We start from the raw sequence: 15181 nt of genomic DNA on the forward strand, positions 1-15181 counted from the left end.
TCCCACCCCCCACCATTCAAACTCACCCGTCCCGCCCTGTCATTGGCTGAACAACCTACCAGCGGAGGAACGGTGAGACACACCGATAGCCAATGGCATCCTGGGGAATGCCGTTTGTTTTGTTTAAACACGATAGGCACATGTACACAGTCTATCAATTTAAAGACCCGCCCTAGCCCAAATTATCGCTATCTGATTGGGAAGTAGAATGATTGGTATCCCCCATCATCCAATGGCCGGAGGAAGTCATTTCTTTGTGGCGAGGACCTGGTCAAGTGATTGCTTGTATTCCGTCCAATCGGAGCGCAGAGCTGTAGGTAGTACTCCAATTGGAACAGGAAGGGGGCGGGCGTTGGGTTCGAATCCGGGCGGGAGCGGGAGGTCGGGCACCGCGGGAGAAGAAGAAGAAGAAGAAGATGGCAGTGCGGAGGTGCATCCAGCGGCTGTTCCAGGAACCTCAGGTTGACGGCGCCATCACCTTCGAGCGACCGGGCCCTGCTCTGCAGAGCTGGGGCCGCCCACCGCGGGAGGACGCGGGCATGCCGCGCGGCGGGGAGCCCCAGCGGGAGCCGAACAGCCCCGGCGGCGGGACGCTGCTGCGCCGAGGGCTCCGGCTGGAGGAGTGCGCCCTGTTCCACTGCAGGGGCTGCCGCGCGGTGCTGGGCGACTCGCTGCACCTCTGCGCCCAGGAGGACCGTTGCCTGCGGGTCCTCGTCTGCTTCAGTGAGTCCCCGGAGAGCCAGACTCTGGGCCTGGATTCACTAGCGCTCCCTTGGCCTGAGTGCCTGTGGGAGCCCCGTGGGCTGGGCTGGGCAGGGCTACCTGGCACTGGCTCTGACGTGCCCCTCCAGAGAGGGATGCGGCTGCTGCGGTCCTCAGTGATCTAAGGGCGGGCCTAGCATCCTCTCCATGGAGAGCAGCGTAACCAGTGGGCTATCCCCGCCCGAGTGAGCTGGTCTGGTAGCTCCTTGTTTTCTCTGGACCACCAAATGGCCCTAATGCGTGCTCGGAAAGCACGAAATGTTGGGAGACTTCATAAAACGTGGCATCAGTTTCAGTTCTGCTCTGAAGTGACATAAAAACAGTAACTCCCTCTCAACTCTACTCAGCTTGCAAGTGAAACAGCAGTCCTCTAAAAAGTCATTCAGGACATAAGTGACAGTAAAGCTGCTCCCTTCCCCTCACGTTGCCCCCGCCCAGCGCCTGTTAGTTTCATTCCCACTCGGATCTGTCTGCCAGCTGTGAGCTGTCCCTTCCCTTTTCCTTGTGCTCCAATACAGGATACTCTCACTAGAGCAAAGTGGAATTGCATGAGTCTTTAAATACACCCGTTTTTGCGCTAGTGGGTGGCTCCAGCAAAAAGTCCGTATTCTATTATGCTTACACAAATTAAACATTACAAAACATATTTGAATCTGGGATTCAGTCAGTCTGAATAACAGCATTGGAGGATTTAAATTTTCTATTAATGCAAACATTTAAGTCGACGCAAACATTTAAAAAAATCTGCTAGGATTAAAATGTTTTTTTCCCATTAAAATAAATATAGAACAAAAATAAATCTTTCCAAGCCTAAAGATAGAAAGTTAAGAACCTTAGTGTTGGGGAACGTATAAAAGTATTGGTGAATGATCAGTGGTGTATGACTATCTATGGGTTTATCTTCTCAGAAGTCACAAATGATGTTGTTTTGGACGATTCTTTAATGGTCGGTATTGAAGGAGCCCTTCTAGGATGGTAGGTACCTCAGATGTTGCTTTTTGCTTTTGGTATTAGTTCTCAATTTGAGATGGTCACCAAGCAGAGCAGAAAGGCATTAATGTGTTGCTTCTGAATTTTAGAAATGTCTCTGTGCCAGAAGAAAATAAGTTTCTAAAATCCCTCCAGCTCCCTCTTAGAGGTGTCTCATAGAATTGACAAATAATCTAGATTGGTTTTGGACCTGTCCACTGCTTTTTCAACTGAGAAAGCCTTTGTAAATAGATAGTGGGCTTTTTTTTTTTTTTTGGGGGGGGGGGGTATAGGCTAAGTTTTTGCCTTATTTACCCTTGAGGTGAGGGGGGATCAAAAAAGGAAGCAATCTCTATCAAAAATAAAGGTTTATATACCTGTTAAGATGGAAAGTCTTTTTATATTCTTTAATAGTGAAAGTGAACAAGTTTTGCTGGTAGTGAATTAAACGATCAGTAGAAGCTGGTTCACCTAGATAGGATAATGTTTTTTCTTTACCTATTATGGGGTGAATCTAATGGGAGGGAAATAATGAGTTAATCAAAACTCTGCAGAAAGAGAAGTGGCTAGAGGAGAGTATCTTTGTCAAGCATGGTTTACAGTGTTTTTATTAGACTTCACAGAAGAAAATAAGAAACTGAGTTTGAATCAACTTTCAAAGTTGAGTAGCTGAAGCAGCTTGAGCTGTCTGTAGATTTGAGGAGGCAGCCCTGTGTCTGTATTGTGCTTGATTCATATTTGGAAGGTTTGTCACAATTATAAGTGTTAGAAACTTTTTGAAAAGCAAAGTTTGTATTCTGCAAAAGGTGATAGCACTTGCTTTCTACTCCCCATGAGGAAGTGAATTTTTCACAGGCATCTTGCACAGGATGTAATTCTTACCTGTTACCACTCTTGTGGCCATTTTTAGCTTTTCTTCTCTAATGGGGTAGGAGGGACAAGACAAAAAGGAAAACTTAATGGTTGTATAGCTAATGAGTTGATGATGTTATGGTTACACCTACCTCAGTTTCCTCTGTGCATCTTTCTATTTTTTGTTTTCATTTTTAAGTCTGTCTGAAATTATTTTCTCTTTAAATGAAATAATGTGTTTCAATAGCAGCAGAGTGTCCTGAACTGACCTTTTAAGTTAGATTTCAGTTTTCATATTTTAACCTTAGCTTCTGGGGTTTTCCAAACTTTTGAGTGGGTAACAGTCTTTGTATTAAAGGCAATCTTGTGGACCATCTGCCCCACCACTTTGTCACAGAGGTTATGGGACTCCTATTATAGTGCTTGCTTATATGGAGAAGTAATAATACATGTATTGTTATGGCCTGATGGCACCAGTAAGCAGTGTTTGGACTACAGTTTGGAAACCTCTGCTCTACTGAAACCTTTCCTCTCTCTTTTCAGCGCTTACTATGCATTGTACTGTCGTTCGTGTGGATTAATGGTGGGCTTCAGCCTGTATTCTGCCTTTGCTGCCCTGGTTCATCTGCGAGGCCTCTTTTGTCTTTTCAAGGACAGCATCCTCTGGTTAGTACACACCAATATGATGGAGAGTGACGACTTAGAAATTAGGTCCAGAGCAGAGCCCTTCATGGGAAGGGAGGGAGTACCAATATAAGGAATAATATTTTGATTTGTATAAAACAAGAATGGGAAATGCAGGTTGGTGATATTTTCTTCTGCCACTGAGAACTGATAATATCAAAGCTAACCCTGAACTGCTTGTTCATAGTTTCTCTTTCTGGTAATAAATGCAGGTCAATCAAAAGCTGTGTGAATTCTAGTAACAAAAATGCTTCCTGTGGAAGTCCTTACTTTGTCCATAAATAGCAAAATCCTCAGCTACCAGTCTACTCTACATTTTTTTAATGTAGTGCTGAGAAGCTTATAAGAAGGCACATTAAACTTGTCGTCTACAAACATTCTAGTATCATTACAATCCTTTTTGTTTAGAATGATACTGGCTAAGTTTTATAATGTATTGATTAATGTACATTATATTACTCTACCTTATACCACCGCTAGAATGTAGCCACCGTTGTGCACTCTCCACCTGCAACATCTATGTAAATTCTTAACTTGGAGAAATTATTTGGCCCTTGCTTTCTATTGCAAGGGTAATAGAAGTAGAGAGAGTGCAACTTTCCAAATTAATACATCTAAGCTAATACGTCTGTATTGCTTGAGGACCATTTCTAGCCAGCCTAGTCATAAACACTAAGTTTTGTTCCTAACAATACAGAAATATATCACAATTGTATATCACTTAACTAGAATTGAGTCAAACTTACTAATAGATTGTTATAATAGCATGCTGGTTGTCAAGCAAAAGTGATCTTTTTAGACTGAGGGTCTATCTGTGGCAGCTATAAATTGTAGTTGGTGAAAGAGAGATTAAACAATTGAGGAAAATGAAAACTTTGTTCTATTTTAATATTTAATGATTACATTGACTATTTTTGGTCACAGTTTGGCACCTGGATTAATTTCTGCATAAGTACCTTTTTATAGAATGAATGTTTCTCTGGTTTTTATTACTGTTCTCTCTTTTGACTTTTGTTTTTCAGTTATCTCTTAAAAACTAAAGCCATAATAGAGGCCTCTGAGATGAACTTTCCTGCATTGAGCCTAAAGGAACACCTGGGAAAAGTAAAGTTTCTTTGTGATTTTGTGTGTGTTAAAATGGGGGGGAATGCAAATTTCATACAAATGAAGTTTTCAGCACCACCCCAAATACACTAACCTATTGGAACAGTCATTCTTAAAAATCCCATAAACAAATGGATGTGCATGTTCTTCCGGCACAGGACAGAAACTTATCTTTAAAGGGGATTAAAGGAACACAAGCAGGTTTAATTTAACCTATAGTTCTTGTCTGTGTCAACATCCTGTTGTTAAACTGAAGAAAAACAAATTTCATTCTTCACCACTGACATTTACCTTCTGCATCAAACTTAGGATGGACAACAATTAGTCAAAGTCTTATCTAATTGACGTCTATGTTCTCCTATATTGCAACGTTTGGGCTGTGCTAAATGTAGAAAAATGCTGCTACCCTAAAATTTGGTTCTACTGTCTTTTATTTAAATCCTGTAACTGCTTTTACAGTACCTATATTTTAGGCCTAAATTAGTTTGAATATCCCTTTTTCTTCAAAATTTATTTCTCCTAAGTTGTAAACCACTTCTGCCTTTGTTTTTGTCTTTGTTTTCTGGTCTGAATATGAAATTGGGCCCGATGTGTTTTCTTAAGGCTTCTCTCCTCCTGCAAGTCATCATCAGGCCTTTCTGGGTACATCTACATATCAACTAGATACCCCTGCAGCTGGCCCAGGCCAGTCAACTTGGGCTTGAACTGCAGGGCTGTTTCATTGCTGTGTGGACTCCCAGGCTTGGGCTGGAGTCTGAGCTCTAGGACCATGTGAGGTGGGAGCGTCCCAGAGCTCAGGCTGCAGCCTGAGCCTGGAAGTCTACACAGCAGCGAAACAGCCTCAGGAGCCAGAGTCGGTTGGCCCTAGCTGTGTAGATGTACCCTCTGTGATCTGAATAGGGAACATTCTGTTTTCCACGGTCACATTAAACACTTTAAAGAGTCAATTGTTGCGGTCCTTGTTCAAGCAAAACTTCCATTGAAATCAATCAACGTTTTGCTCAAATAATGGTAGCATTTGATCAGAAGTGCAAACAATGTTTTTGAAAGGTTTGCTTACAAGGGATGTTGCTAGAATGATCCTAGGATTGAACTCTGTATGGACTCTTTGCCATTCATAAAATAATGACATGTGCAGGACTCTGTTTACAGTTGTAACCTGATGGTATCTCAGGTTCTCCTTCAAATAATTGTCCACACAGATTCCACTTGGGGTGTCCACTTGGGTGAGATCAGACACTGTTATTAAAAAGAATCCTTTATGACTGCACCTATATCCTGGATGTCTTATTGCCCTCTGTAGTTGGGGACATAAACGGTGGAGAAGCCTCAGCCATCACTCAGTTCCTTCTTACCAACTGTGGCTGCAAGACAGAGCCCCTTTAGTGTCTGCATCCTTTGCGACTTTAGCTTTCGCATTTCTATAGTTACTATTTATTCTGTAGGTTACTTTTACCCACTGGTTTTATTAAAAAAAATATACCCCCATATAATACCTTAAAATGCCTGACATCAAATCACCAGGGTTGAAAACATGTCCATCTTGTGATGCAGCAATGCCCATTATTAATGGATATTCTAGTTGTCTAATTTGCCTAGGAGGGGGATACGTCTCAGAGTGCTGCTCTGTGTTCCACTCCTTTTCTAAATGTGCTTCAGCAGACAAGGGAGGAAAGGCTTAAGCTCTTTCTCCTGGAAAAGCTTATGCAAGCCTCACTGGATCGGCAGACCCCTGGCATAACTTCACCAATTAGGTCAGTCATATGCCTCCAGAGCCCCAGTGAGTCAAGGCACCGCTCTCAGCTCCTGAGCCACCTTTTAAGTTCTGTTTGTCCACCACATTCACATCTACTTCCAAAAAGGGGCTTCAAGGAGAGCTGCTCCTGGGATCAGCGCAGGTACCACCCCCTTTCCAAGCAGAAGACAGAGATCCTTTCCTAAGACTATTTCTGTGAAGAGCTTGAAATCAGAGTCCTGCTTCAGTACCTCCATACTGAAATCAGACTGATGATTCCTTTTCAGCATAAGGACCTGTGAGCACCACGTGCCCTGTATGCAGCACTGGCCTCTTCAGTACTGTCTGAAACCATCACACCAAATGTCTAAGCACCTTGGCACCAGTACAACTTCAGTGCTGGGCCTAAAACAAGGTCTCTTGGTGCTGTGGAATCACCTTTTATAGAGAGACTTGGAAAGGTGATCACCAAACCCTCAACTTCTCACCCAAAGGTTCACTCCTTTTTGTCTTTCTCAATAGAACACATCAGGCCTTCTCTCCTGAGCATCCCCTTCCACCCCCTGTGGGTAGCACAGTGGGAATTGGGCTGGGAGTCTAGGGATTAATCTCTGAAGGGTGTCAGGAAGTCATTGGGGTCCTGCAGGGAGCACTCCATTGGTATCCACCCATGTGCCCTCCGTCCCACTGCTCTACCAGGTTTGGCCATACTTGTCCCCCTCAGCTGGGAAACCATATTCTAGGAAGTCAGAATCCTTCGCAGTCTACAATGCCAGAGCTCTGTCACCAAAGAAACAACTCCAACCTGCACAAGTACTGTCCTAGCCACAATTCATGAAAGTTGAGGAAGAATATAAGGAGACCACCACGCTCCTGCACAACCACCTCATGCCGTATCCTTGTGCTCCTCCATATGAAGCAGTTAATCCTCTATCTGTTGCCTCATTGGATTAGCTAAAAGTCTTCCAAGACCTGATGAGATTAATGGTGGAGATGCTGGATACTGTGATATCCTGCAGACTTCATCTTCAAGGAGATGGGTTAAAATAAGTGATGGACTGCTTGATCTAGCCAAGATAATTTGGCATACACGTGGCTCAGTTCCACTTACCTGGTACCCTCCTATCAGTTTTATTGGAGGTATCAGCCACGGGATTTGAATATTATCAGCATCCTACTTCAGGCACTCTGATGATATAGGCATTTTAAGTAAATCTAAACATCAAGGCCAGCTGAAATTCATCCCTTGAGAGAAGGACCTCAAAAAACTAGATCTCTGGTAGAAGAGTCTACTTGTTGAGCCTCCAGATGAGAATAGCAAATTACCAGGTGCTACTCAAAATATGATTCTTTGATTTGAGATCAGCTTTCCAACTTTCTCAATAAATTCTTGAAGGAGACCTAAGAGAATTCAAAATCTCTAGTGGCAGAAGGTCAGCTTATAGGCAGCCTGGTAGTTCAAGCAGCACTAAATATATCTGATATGGCAGAAAGAACCATGCCCATTGGTGTCACAGTAAGAAGGTCCTCTTGGCTGCAAGCATCTGGGATCCTGAGAGAAGTCTAAGTTACCATTAAGGACCTCCCATTTGAGGGAAACTAGCTGTTTAACAGTGGCACAGATGAGCACTTCCCACCCAGAAAGACTTGTGAGTGACCCTGCAATCCTGGGGAGTAGAACATACAGCACCAAAGAGAGAGCAACAGAAGCATCAGCTGTTCTATGGTCATTTGTCTATCACAATATTATTCTCAGATTTTCAGCACCCCAAGAAAGAGGCAGAGACTTCACCTGAGGCAAACCGCTGCCTCTTCCTCAGCTGCCTCACAATCTAGGGCATCCCACAGGAATCAAACTGGCAACAAGGACGACCCATCACTCTCACCGATCTTGGGAGACAGGCCAGTCCTTGCTTACAGACAGCCCCCCAACCTGAAGCAAATACTCACCAGTAACCACACACCACTCAACAGAACCACTAACCCAGGAACCTATCCTTGCAGCAAAGCCCATTGCCAACTGTGTCCACATATCTATTCAGGGGACACCATCATAGGGTCTAATCACATCAGCCACACTATCAGAGGCTTGTTCACCTGCACATCTACCAATGTGATATATGCCATCATGTGCCAGCAATGCCCCTCTGCCATGTACATTCGCCAAACCGGCCATTCTCTACGTAAAAGAATAAATGGACACAAATCAGACGTCAAGAATTATAACATTCAAAAACCAGTCGGAGAACACTTCAGTCTCTCTGGTCACTCAATTACAGACCTAACATATACAATATTACAATATTACAACAAAAAAACTTCAAAAACAGACTCCAACGAGAGACTGCTGAATTGGAATTAATTTGCAAACTGGACACCATTCACTTAAGCTTGAATAAAGACTGGGAGTGGATGTGTCATTACACAAAGTAAAACTATTTCCCAATGTTTCTTTTTCCCCCCTACTGTTCCTCACACATTCTTGTCAACTGCTGGAAATGGCCCACCTTGATTATCACTACAAAAGGTTTTTTTCTCTCCTGCTGGTAATAGCTCACCTTACCTGATCACTCACGTTACAGTGTGTATGGTAACACCCATTGTTTCATGTTCTCTGTGTATATAAAATCTCCCTACTGTATTTTCCACTGCTCAAATAACACGGCTGCTACTCTGAAACTGTCAAGGGGCTGTCTGGACCACCTTCAGATCCTTCTTTTTTCACCCCAGCCTGGCAACTGCCTTACTTCCAAGAAGCCTAGGCTAGGATAACCTCAGACTGATTAGTCCTCAGATAATCATCAATGGGTATCACTTCCAATTTTAAACTGCTCCAATGTCCTCCTAATCATAGAATCATAGAATATCAGGGTTGGAAGGGACCCCAGAAGGTCATCTAGTCCAACCCCCTGCTCAAAGCAGGACCAATTCCCAGTTAAATCATCCCAGCCAGGGCTTTGTCAAGCCTGACCTTAAAAACCTCTAAGGAAGGAGATTCTACCACCTCCCTAGGTAACGCATTCCAGTGTTTCACCACCCTCTTAGTGAAAAAGTTTTTCCTAATATCCAATCTAAACCCCCCCCACTGCAACTTGAGACCATTACTCCTCGTTCTGTCATCTGCTACCATTGAGAACAGTCTAGAGCCATCCTCTTTGGAACCCCCTTTCAGGTAGTTGAAAGCAGCTATCAGATCCCCCCTCATTCTTCTCTTCTGCAGGCTAAACAATCCCAGCTCCCTCAGCCTCTCCTCATAACTCATGTGTTCCAGTCCCCTAATCATTTTTGTTGCCCTTCGCTGGACTCTCTCCAATTTATCCACATCCTTCTTGAAGTGTGGGGCCCAAAACTGGACACAGTACTCCAGATGAGGCCTCACCAATGTCGAATAGAGGGGAACGATCACGTCCCTCGATCTGCTCGCTATGCCCCTACTTATACATCCCAAAATGCCATTGGCCTTCTTGGCAACAAGGGCACACTGCTGACTCATATCCAGCTTCTCGTCCACTGTCACCCCTAGGTCCTTTTCCGCAGAACTGCTGCCTAGCCATTCGGTCCCTAGTCTGTAGCTGTGCATTGGGTTCTTCCGTCCTAAGTGCAGGACCCTGCACTTATCCTTATTGAACCTCATCAGATTTCTTTTGGCCCAATCCTCCAATTTGTCTAGGTCTTTCTGTATCCTATCCCTCCCCTCCTCCTAGTCTCCCTTCAGGAACCCTTCCCATGCGGGAGTCTACCTCCTGCTTCAACAAGTCTCGCATATGTCTGGGAGCAGTGGAGGAAATGCCCCCAGATTTCTGTGGCAAGAGCTTTTATTCCCATTGGGCTTAGGAAGTAAAGAAGAGGATGGGTCTCTATTTCTCTGTCTTTGATGTTTTAATGCTTTCATCCATCATTTCATGTTCCACATGCTTGCCCTAGATTCTATAATACTCCCTTTGGATCCAGTGGTCTGTAGTTCTCAACTTCAGGATGCCTATTTTCACACTTAGATTTATTAAACTCACAGAAAGTAGCTGAGATTCATAGGAGCATCTCATTAGCAATACAGGGTCCTACCCTTTGGCCTTTCCACCGCTCCATGAGTCTTTAAAGTTCTTAACCATGGTGGCAGCTCATCTGAGAAGGCAAAGAATCCAGGCATACCCCTACTTAAACTGGCTCATTTGAGGGAAATCCCCATAGCAAGCGATCAGCTATTTTCATGTGTCTTTTAAATCTTCGTCTCGCTGGGCCTCAAGGTCAGAGATAAATCCACAGTTGCACCAACTCAAAGGATAGAGTTCATCATGGAAGTGATTAGATTTCACACTTGTGGGAGCATACCTCCCTCAGCAGAGATTCCAAACTATGACAGATATCCGACAGCTCCAAGCACTCTCCAATTCATGAGTGAGGACCTGTCTACTTTGTATACTGTGTTGTAATTGAAATCAATATATTTGAAAATGTAGAAAAATATCCAAAAATATTTAATAAATTTCATTGGTATTCTATTGTTTAACAGTGCGATTAAAACTGCGATTAATTTTTTTGAGTTAACTGCGATTAATCGACAGCCCTATTATTTACCTTACAGTAACACAGCAGATTCCATGCCTGGCCCTCCTTCCCTGCTAATTCAGAGTCCTGTTATAGGATTCTTATTAGTGAAGGGTGGTTGAGGCAGCTCTCCCCTTTATGCCCTCTGCTGAAGAGGCAAGAGGGCACTCAGGGTGCAGGCACAGCTATAAAAAACACTGCTGTTCAAAATAATTTGATCTTTGGCGCTGGTGCACCAACAGTGGAATCTGGACAACACATCTCAAAGAACCACAGTTACTGTAGGGTATATAACTGTTCTTTACCTACCCTTAATTTTTAATTTGTTTTTTTTCTAGCTGAAAGAACAACTTGTGGGGGTCCACGTGCGTCTAGAGTTACTGATTAAGAGGCTGGAAGAACTGAACCAACAAATCAACGTGGCTGACAAGCAGGGCTATGCATCAAGGACAATTGGCCTAAAGCCAGGATTTGCAGGAATCAAGTCAAGCCATTAATATGCCACCATAGAATATGGAGCCATTTGTGTATCATTGCAGGTTTCTTCATTGTGATGAACAAAGCGGTTTGAAATCACCACCACCCTGAAAAATGTCAGAGAAAGCTAATTTGCTACTTTGTATATGTGTGAAAAGCGTTTGCTGAAATATAGCTCAGACTGGTGAAGTGGACTGGATTTTTAAGAAGCAAGAAACTGTTTCCTCCTTCTGCGACTTCAAAACAAATACCTCATCCTTGCAGAACTTCCACTCTTGGAGGTGTAATACAGTTTGTACTGTGGTTCTTCCTGAGCAATATATGGTTTAAAAACCAGCTGTTGGAAACTAAGATTTTAAGTTCCTGAGTGATTCTAAATATGCTACCATGTGATGTTATTCAAGATCAGCCATTATACAATGTTTTTAGTGGGGGCTGAAACCCTGATATCTATTCATGTAGAGGAAATGTTCGCAGTAGCTAGGCCTTGATCCAGATGTCTTTCTGTTGAGTCTTGAATTAGTTCTTTCTCTTGTTGTGGATTTATTTATTTATTTATTTAGTAAGTATGTGTGGGTGTATGAGCGAGAGGGCTCTTCTTCCTCCCTGGCTGTGGGGGTAGAAGCTCTTATTTCTCTCTATACCTGGGAAGATAAAAGGAGCTGCCCTTTTCACTCCCCCTCCACAGAAGGCATACTTATGTTTTAAAGCCTCCAATATGTTTGGAAATTATGCCTGAAATTTTGTATCAGGCATAGAGGGGAAAGTACTTACGTGCTCATTTTAATTCCATTAAGTGATTTTTTTTTTCCTCCACGCCGAGCAAAAGACTACAAGCAGTATTGGTTCTGGCCTGAGTTGCTGATCTCAGCAATCCTAGTACCTCATGCTTTTTCAGTTAGTGATTGGTTTGATTTTTCTCAAAAGTGAGCTATGTAGGGAAAATGCAAACTTCTAAATGAGAGAAGGGAGTCTGGGACTGCTGGAAAATAGCCCACTCCATGATACTAGAATGGTCTGGATCAGCAGCTATTACATAATAAATCATGTGGAGTTTTTTGGTTACTGATCATAGGAAGTCTTTTGAAGTATCCATTCTGGTTAGGCCAAATACTTGGCAATAACCTAGAATAGCAAGAGCTGTGTTTTGAGGTACTCAGACTGAAATAGGAGAACTTAATATCTCCTAAACTAGTGCTACATTCAAATCTTGTAAATTACTTACATTTTTAAGATGTAAAATTGTGTATGCTCCACAACCATCACAGGAGCTGATACTCGAATAGATCATAGTAGTTTTCAGTAGTAACAGAATTTGTAACTAAAGGTGAAGTCAAAAACTAGGTGTGTGATGTAAACATGAGATTTTTGTATATGTATTTTGCATGTCAACCTATTTGTTTGAGACAAGATAGGTGCAATAATGTCTTTTACTGGACCAACTTCTGCTGGTGGAAGGTACAAGCTTTCAAGCTACACCAAGCTCTTCTTCAGCTCAGTGTTGCTTAAAAGCTTGTACTTTTAACCAGCAGAAGTTTGTCTAATAATTTCCTGACCTACCTTGTCTGTCTCTTATCCAGGGACCAACACAGCTACAATATGCAGACAACCTATTTGTTCATACTAGCAGATTTTAATTTTATTTCCTCTTCTATAAGAGCAGTAGTCAGAGCCTCTCAGAGCAAATTGCTCTTTTAAATAGCAAATACTTCAGAAGTCCTTATTACAAAAGGTCCAAAGTTACTGTATACTACTTCACTAGTGTAAGAATAAGGGAATTTCTTGGCCATTGTTCAAGAAGTGGAGATGACCAAAATCTATTTTATGGTCTAGGCTATACTACCAGTAATATATAGTTGATGTTAATAGACTTGTCCAAAGATCAAGGGTAGAGTATGATCTTAATATTGTAACTTCATTTTTCAGTTATTTGTTCACCCTCTTAACTGTTGCATTCAGCGTTAATCTTGAAAAAATGCTTAACCGTGGGATTAATTCTCTTCTCCCCCCCCTCCCTTTTTGTCTCTTGTCCCCTCTATCTCTGCTGTAACTCCAGTTAGCTCCCCTGGGCTTTAGTCCTACCTCCTGTCTGCTAAGATTAAATAAATAATGTTTGTAAAAAGTGCCATGTTTCAGAATCAGCACCCTAATGGGGGAGCAGGGGTGTCGACACAACCCACTATTTCATTGTTGTTAACTTGGAAGAGAAGCCTCTGGTCAGTTACATTTTGTTCATGTATTCAGCATTATCTTTGCCACTGTTAGGGATAAAAAAAAAATTATTTTTGTTTTTTGAAAGCTGAAATTCAGCAGAATCAGATTACCGGTATATTCTACAGCCCATGTGTATATCAAGCAGGTTTGATCTGATCTCTGGAGTAAGTCTAAATCCCCTTTCTCTTAGGCCAGTGGTTTTCAACCTTTTTTTTTATTTATTTGCAGACCCCTACATTTTTAATGGAGGTGCGGACCCCTTTGAAAATCATAGCCAGTCTGTGGACCCCTGGTTGAAAACCACTGTCTTAGGCCATGTCTACTCTGCAGCTGTAGAGCCATAGATGTTTCCTATATCGACAGAAGGGGGTTTCACTTGATATGTAGTTAATCCACCTCTCTAAGACATGGTAGCTAGGTCGATGGAGGAATTCTTCTTCATCTACACAGGGACTAGGGGGAGGAGTAGGTCGACCTAACAATGATGCGAAAATTTTCACAGCCCTGAAGTGACTTAGCTCGACCTAGCTAACTTTTCAGTGCAGAGCAGGTCTGGGTCAAGTGATCCAGGTCAGCCATGACCTGGGTCTTTTATTCTAGCGTAGATGTACCCTTAATGTGTAAGGCACTGAACTGAGGTCCCGGGGTGGGGTCCCATACTGAAGACAACAGGTTAAGGAGTCCCTTGAAGAATTTTGCTGTTGTAGGGTATGTGAAGACCGAGAAACCGTCAATTGACAAAGTAGAGTGCAGTGATGGCAGCTAAATGAACCAATATCAAAGTCAAGAACAACCCTAGCAATTTCAGGTCTAGTACGTAGCTGAGGGTGGATATCACAGGAGAATTAGTAGGAGATATGGAGCATTGGGTGCACTTTCTGGAAGTGCTTCCACTTCTGCAGGTAAGTCTTTTGTGGGGTAAATTTTCTATCTAATAGCACTGACCTGGACTTCAGGAGAACATCCCTGCTTTAGGCCCGAGAACCATCAGGGAGCCAGGCCTTGTGGTGCAGGGATGATAAGTTGGGGTGGGTTATGGAGCTCAACTCCTTGGGTAGTCACTAGAGGGAAGCAAAGAGGCAGACATGTTGCCAGATCAGTCAGGATTGGGAACCACACCTCTCAGCCACATCAGAGCTATGAAAATGGTCACTGCTTTCTCATTTCAGTTTGAGCAGGGCTTTGTGGATCAGTGGAGTTAAGGGGAAGATGTAGAAGAGACCCAAAGGGCAAGGAGGGTATTCCCAGGAAGTTGCAACCATGTTCCACCACCTTAAGAACTGATGATATTTAGTGTTGGAAAACGTGGCGGAGGTCTACCTGCAGAAGACCTTAGGTAAGGCAGCTCTTGCCTGTGGTCTTGATGGAAAAAATCTGTGGTTGATCATGATCTATAACGCCATCAGAGAGACAAGTATTCATGGAGCAATGCAATAGTTCCATTGCCTCACCAGCTCTGCGTAAGGATCAGGATTTTGCTCCTCCTTAGCAGATTATATAGTACATGCTCATTCAGTTGTCCCACGTCGCTGTGGTTGGCCTTGAATGAGATGTTGGAAGTAAAGCCTAAGGTACTGCTCAAAGTTAGAGGACACTAATGTGTAGCAACAACTGTAGTGGAGCCCATCTGTACTATCCTTTAAATGAGTGCCCCAGCGGAGAAAGGAGGTGGAGGTGAGAAGGGGATTTCCATGCAGACTGACATCCTTGCACCTAGGTGTCTCAAACTGGGTACACCTGAGAAGCTTTTGGTTTAAATGACTTGCCTAGCATCAGAGGAATGGGACAATTCAATTCTCCAGAGCAGCATTCAACTGCCTTAACTCCCTCTCTTTCTAC

At 43.1% G+C, this 15181-nt stretch overlaps 1 protein-coding gene across 1 annotated transcript; it reads left to right on the forward strand.

Moving 5' to 3' along the window:
• The first annotated feature begins 332 nt into the window (after nucleotides 1-332).
• Nucleotides 333-13251, forward strand: OIP5 (Opa interacting protein 5). The gene is made up of 5 exons (XM_048853157.2): nucleotides 333-723; nucleotides 1671-1737; nucleotides 3127-3249; nucleotides 4290-4371; nucleotides 10990-13251. Exons 1-5 carry the CDS (start codon nucleotides 417-419, stop codon nucleotides 11146-11148), a joined length of 738 nt encoding a protein of 245 aa, XP_048709114.1. The 5' UTR covers nucleotides 333-416; the 3' UTR covers nucleotides 11149-13251.
• The last annotated feature ends 1930 nt before the right edge of the window (nucleotides 13252-15181 follow it).

The sequence above is a fragment of the Caretta caretta genome, chromosome 6 (assembly GCF_965140235.1).
Source record: "Caretta caretta isolate rCarCar2 chromosome 6, rCarCar1.hap1, whole genome shotgun sequence".
NCBI lineage: Eukaryota > Metazoa > Chordata > Testudines > Cheloniidae > Caretta > Caretta caretta.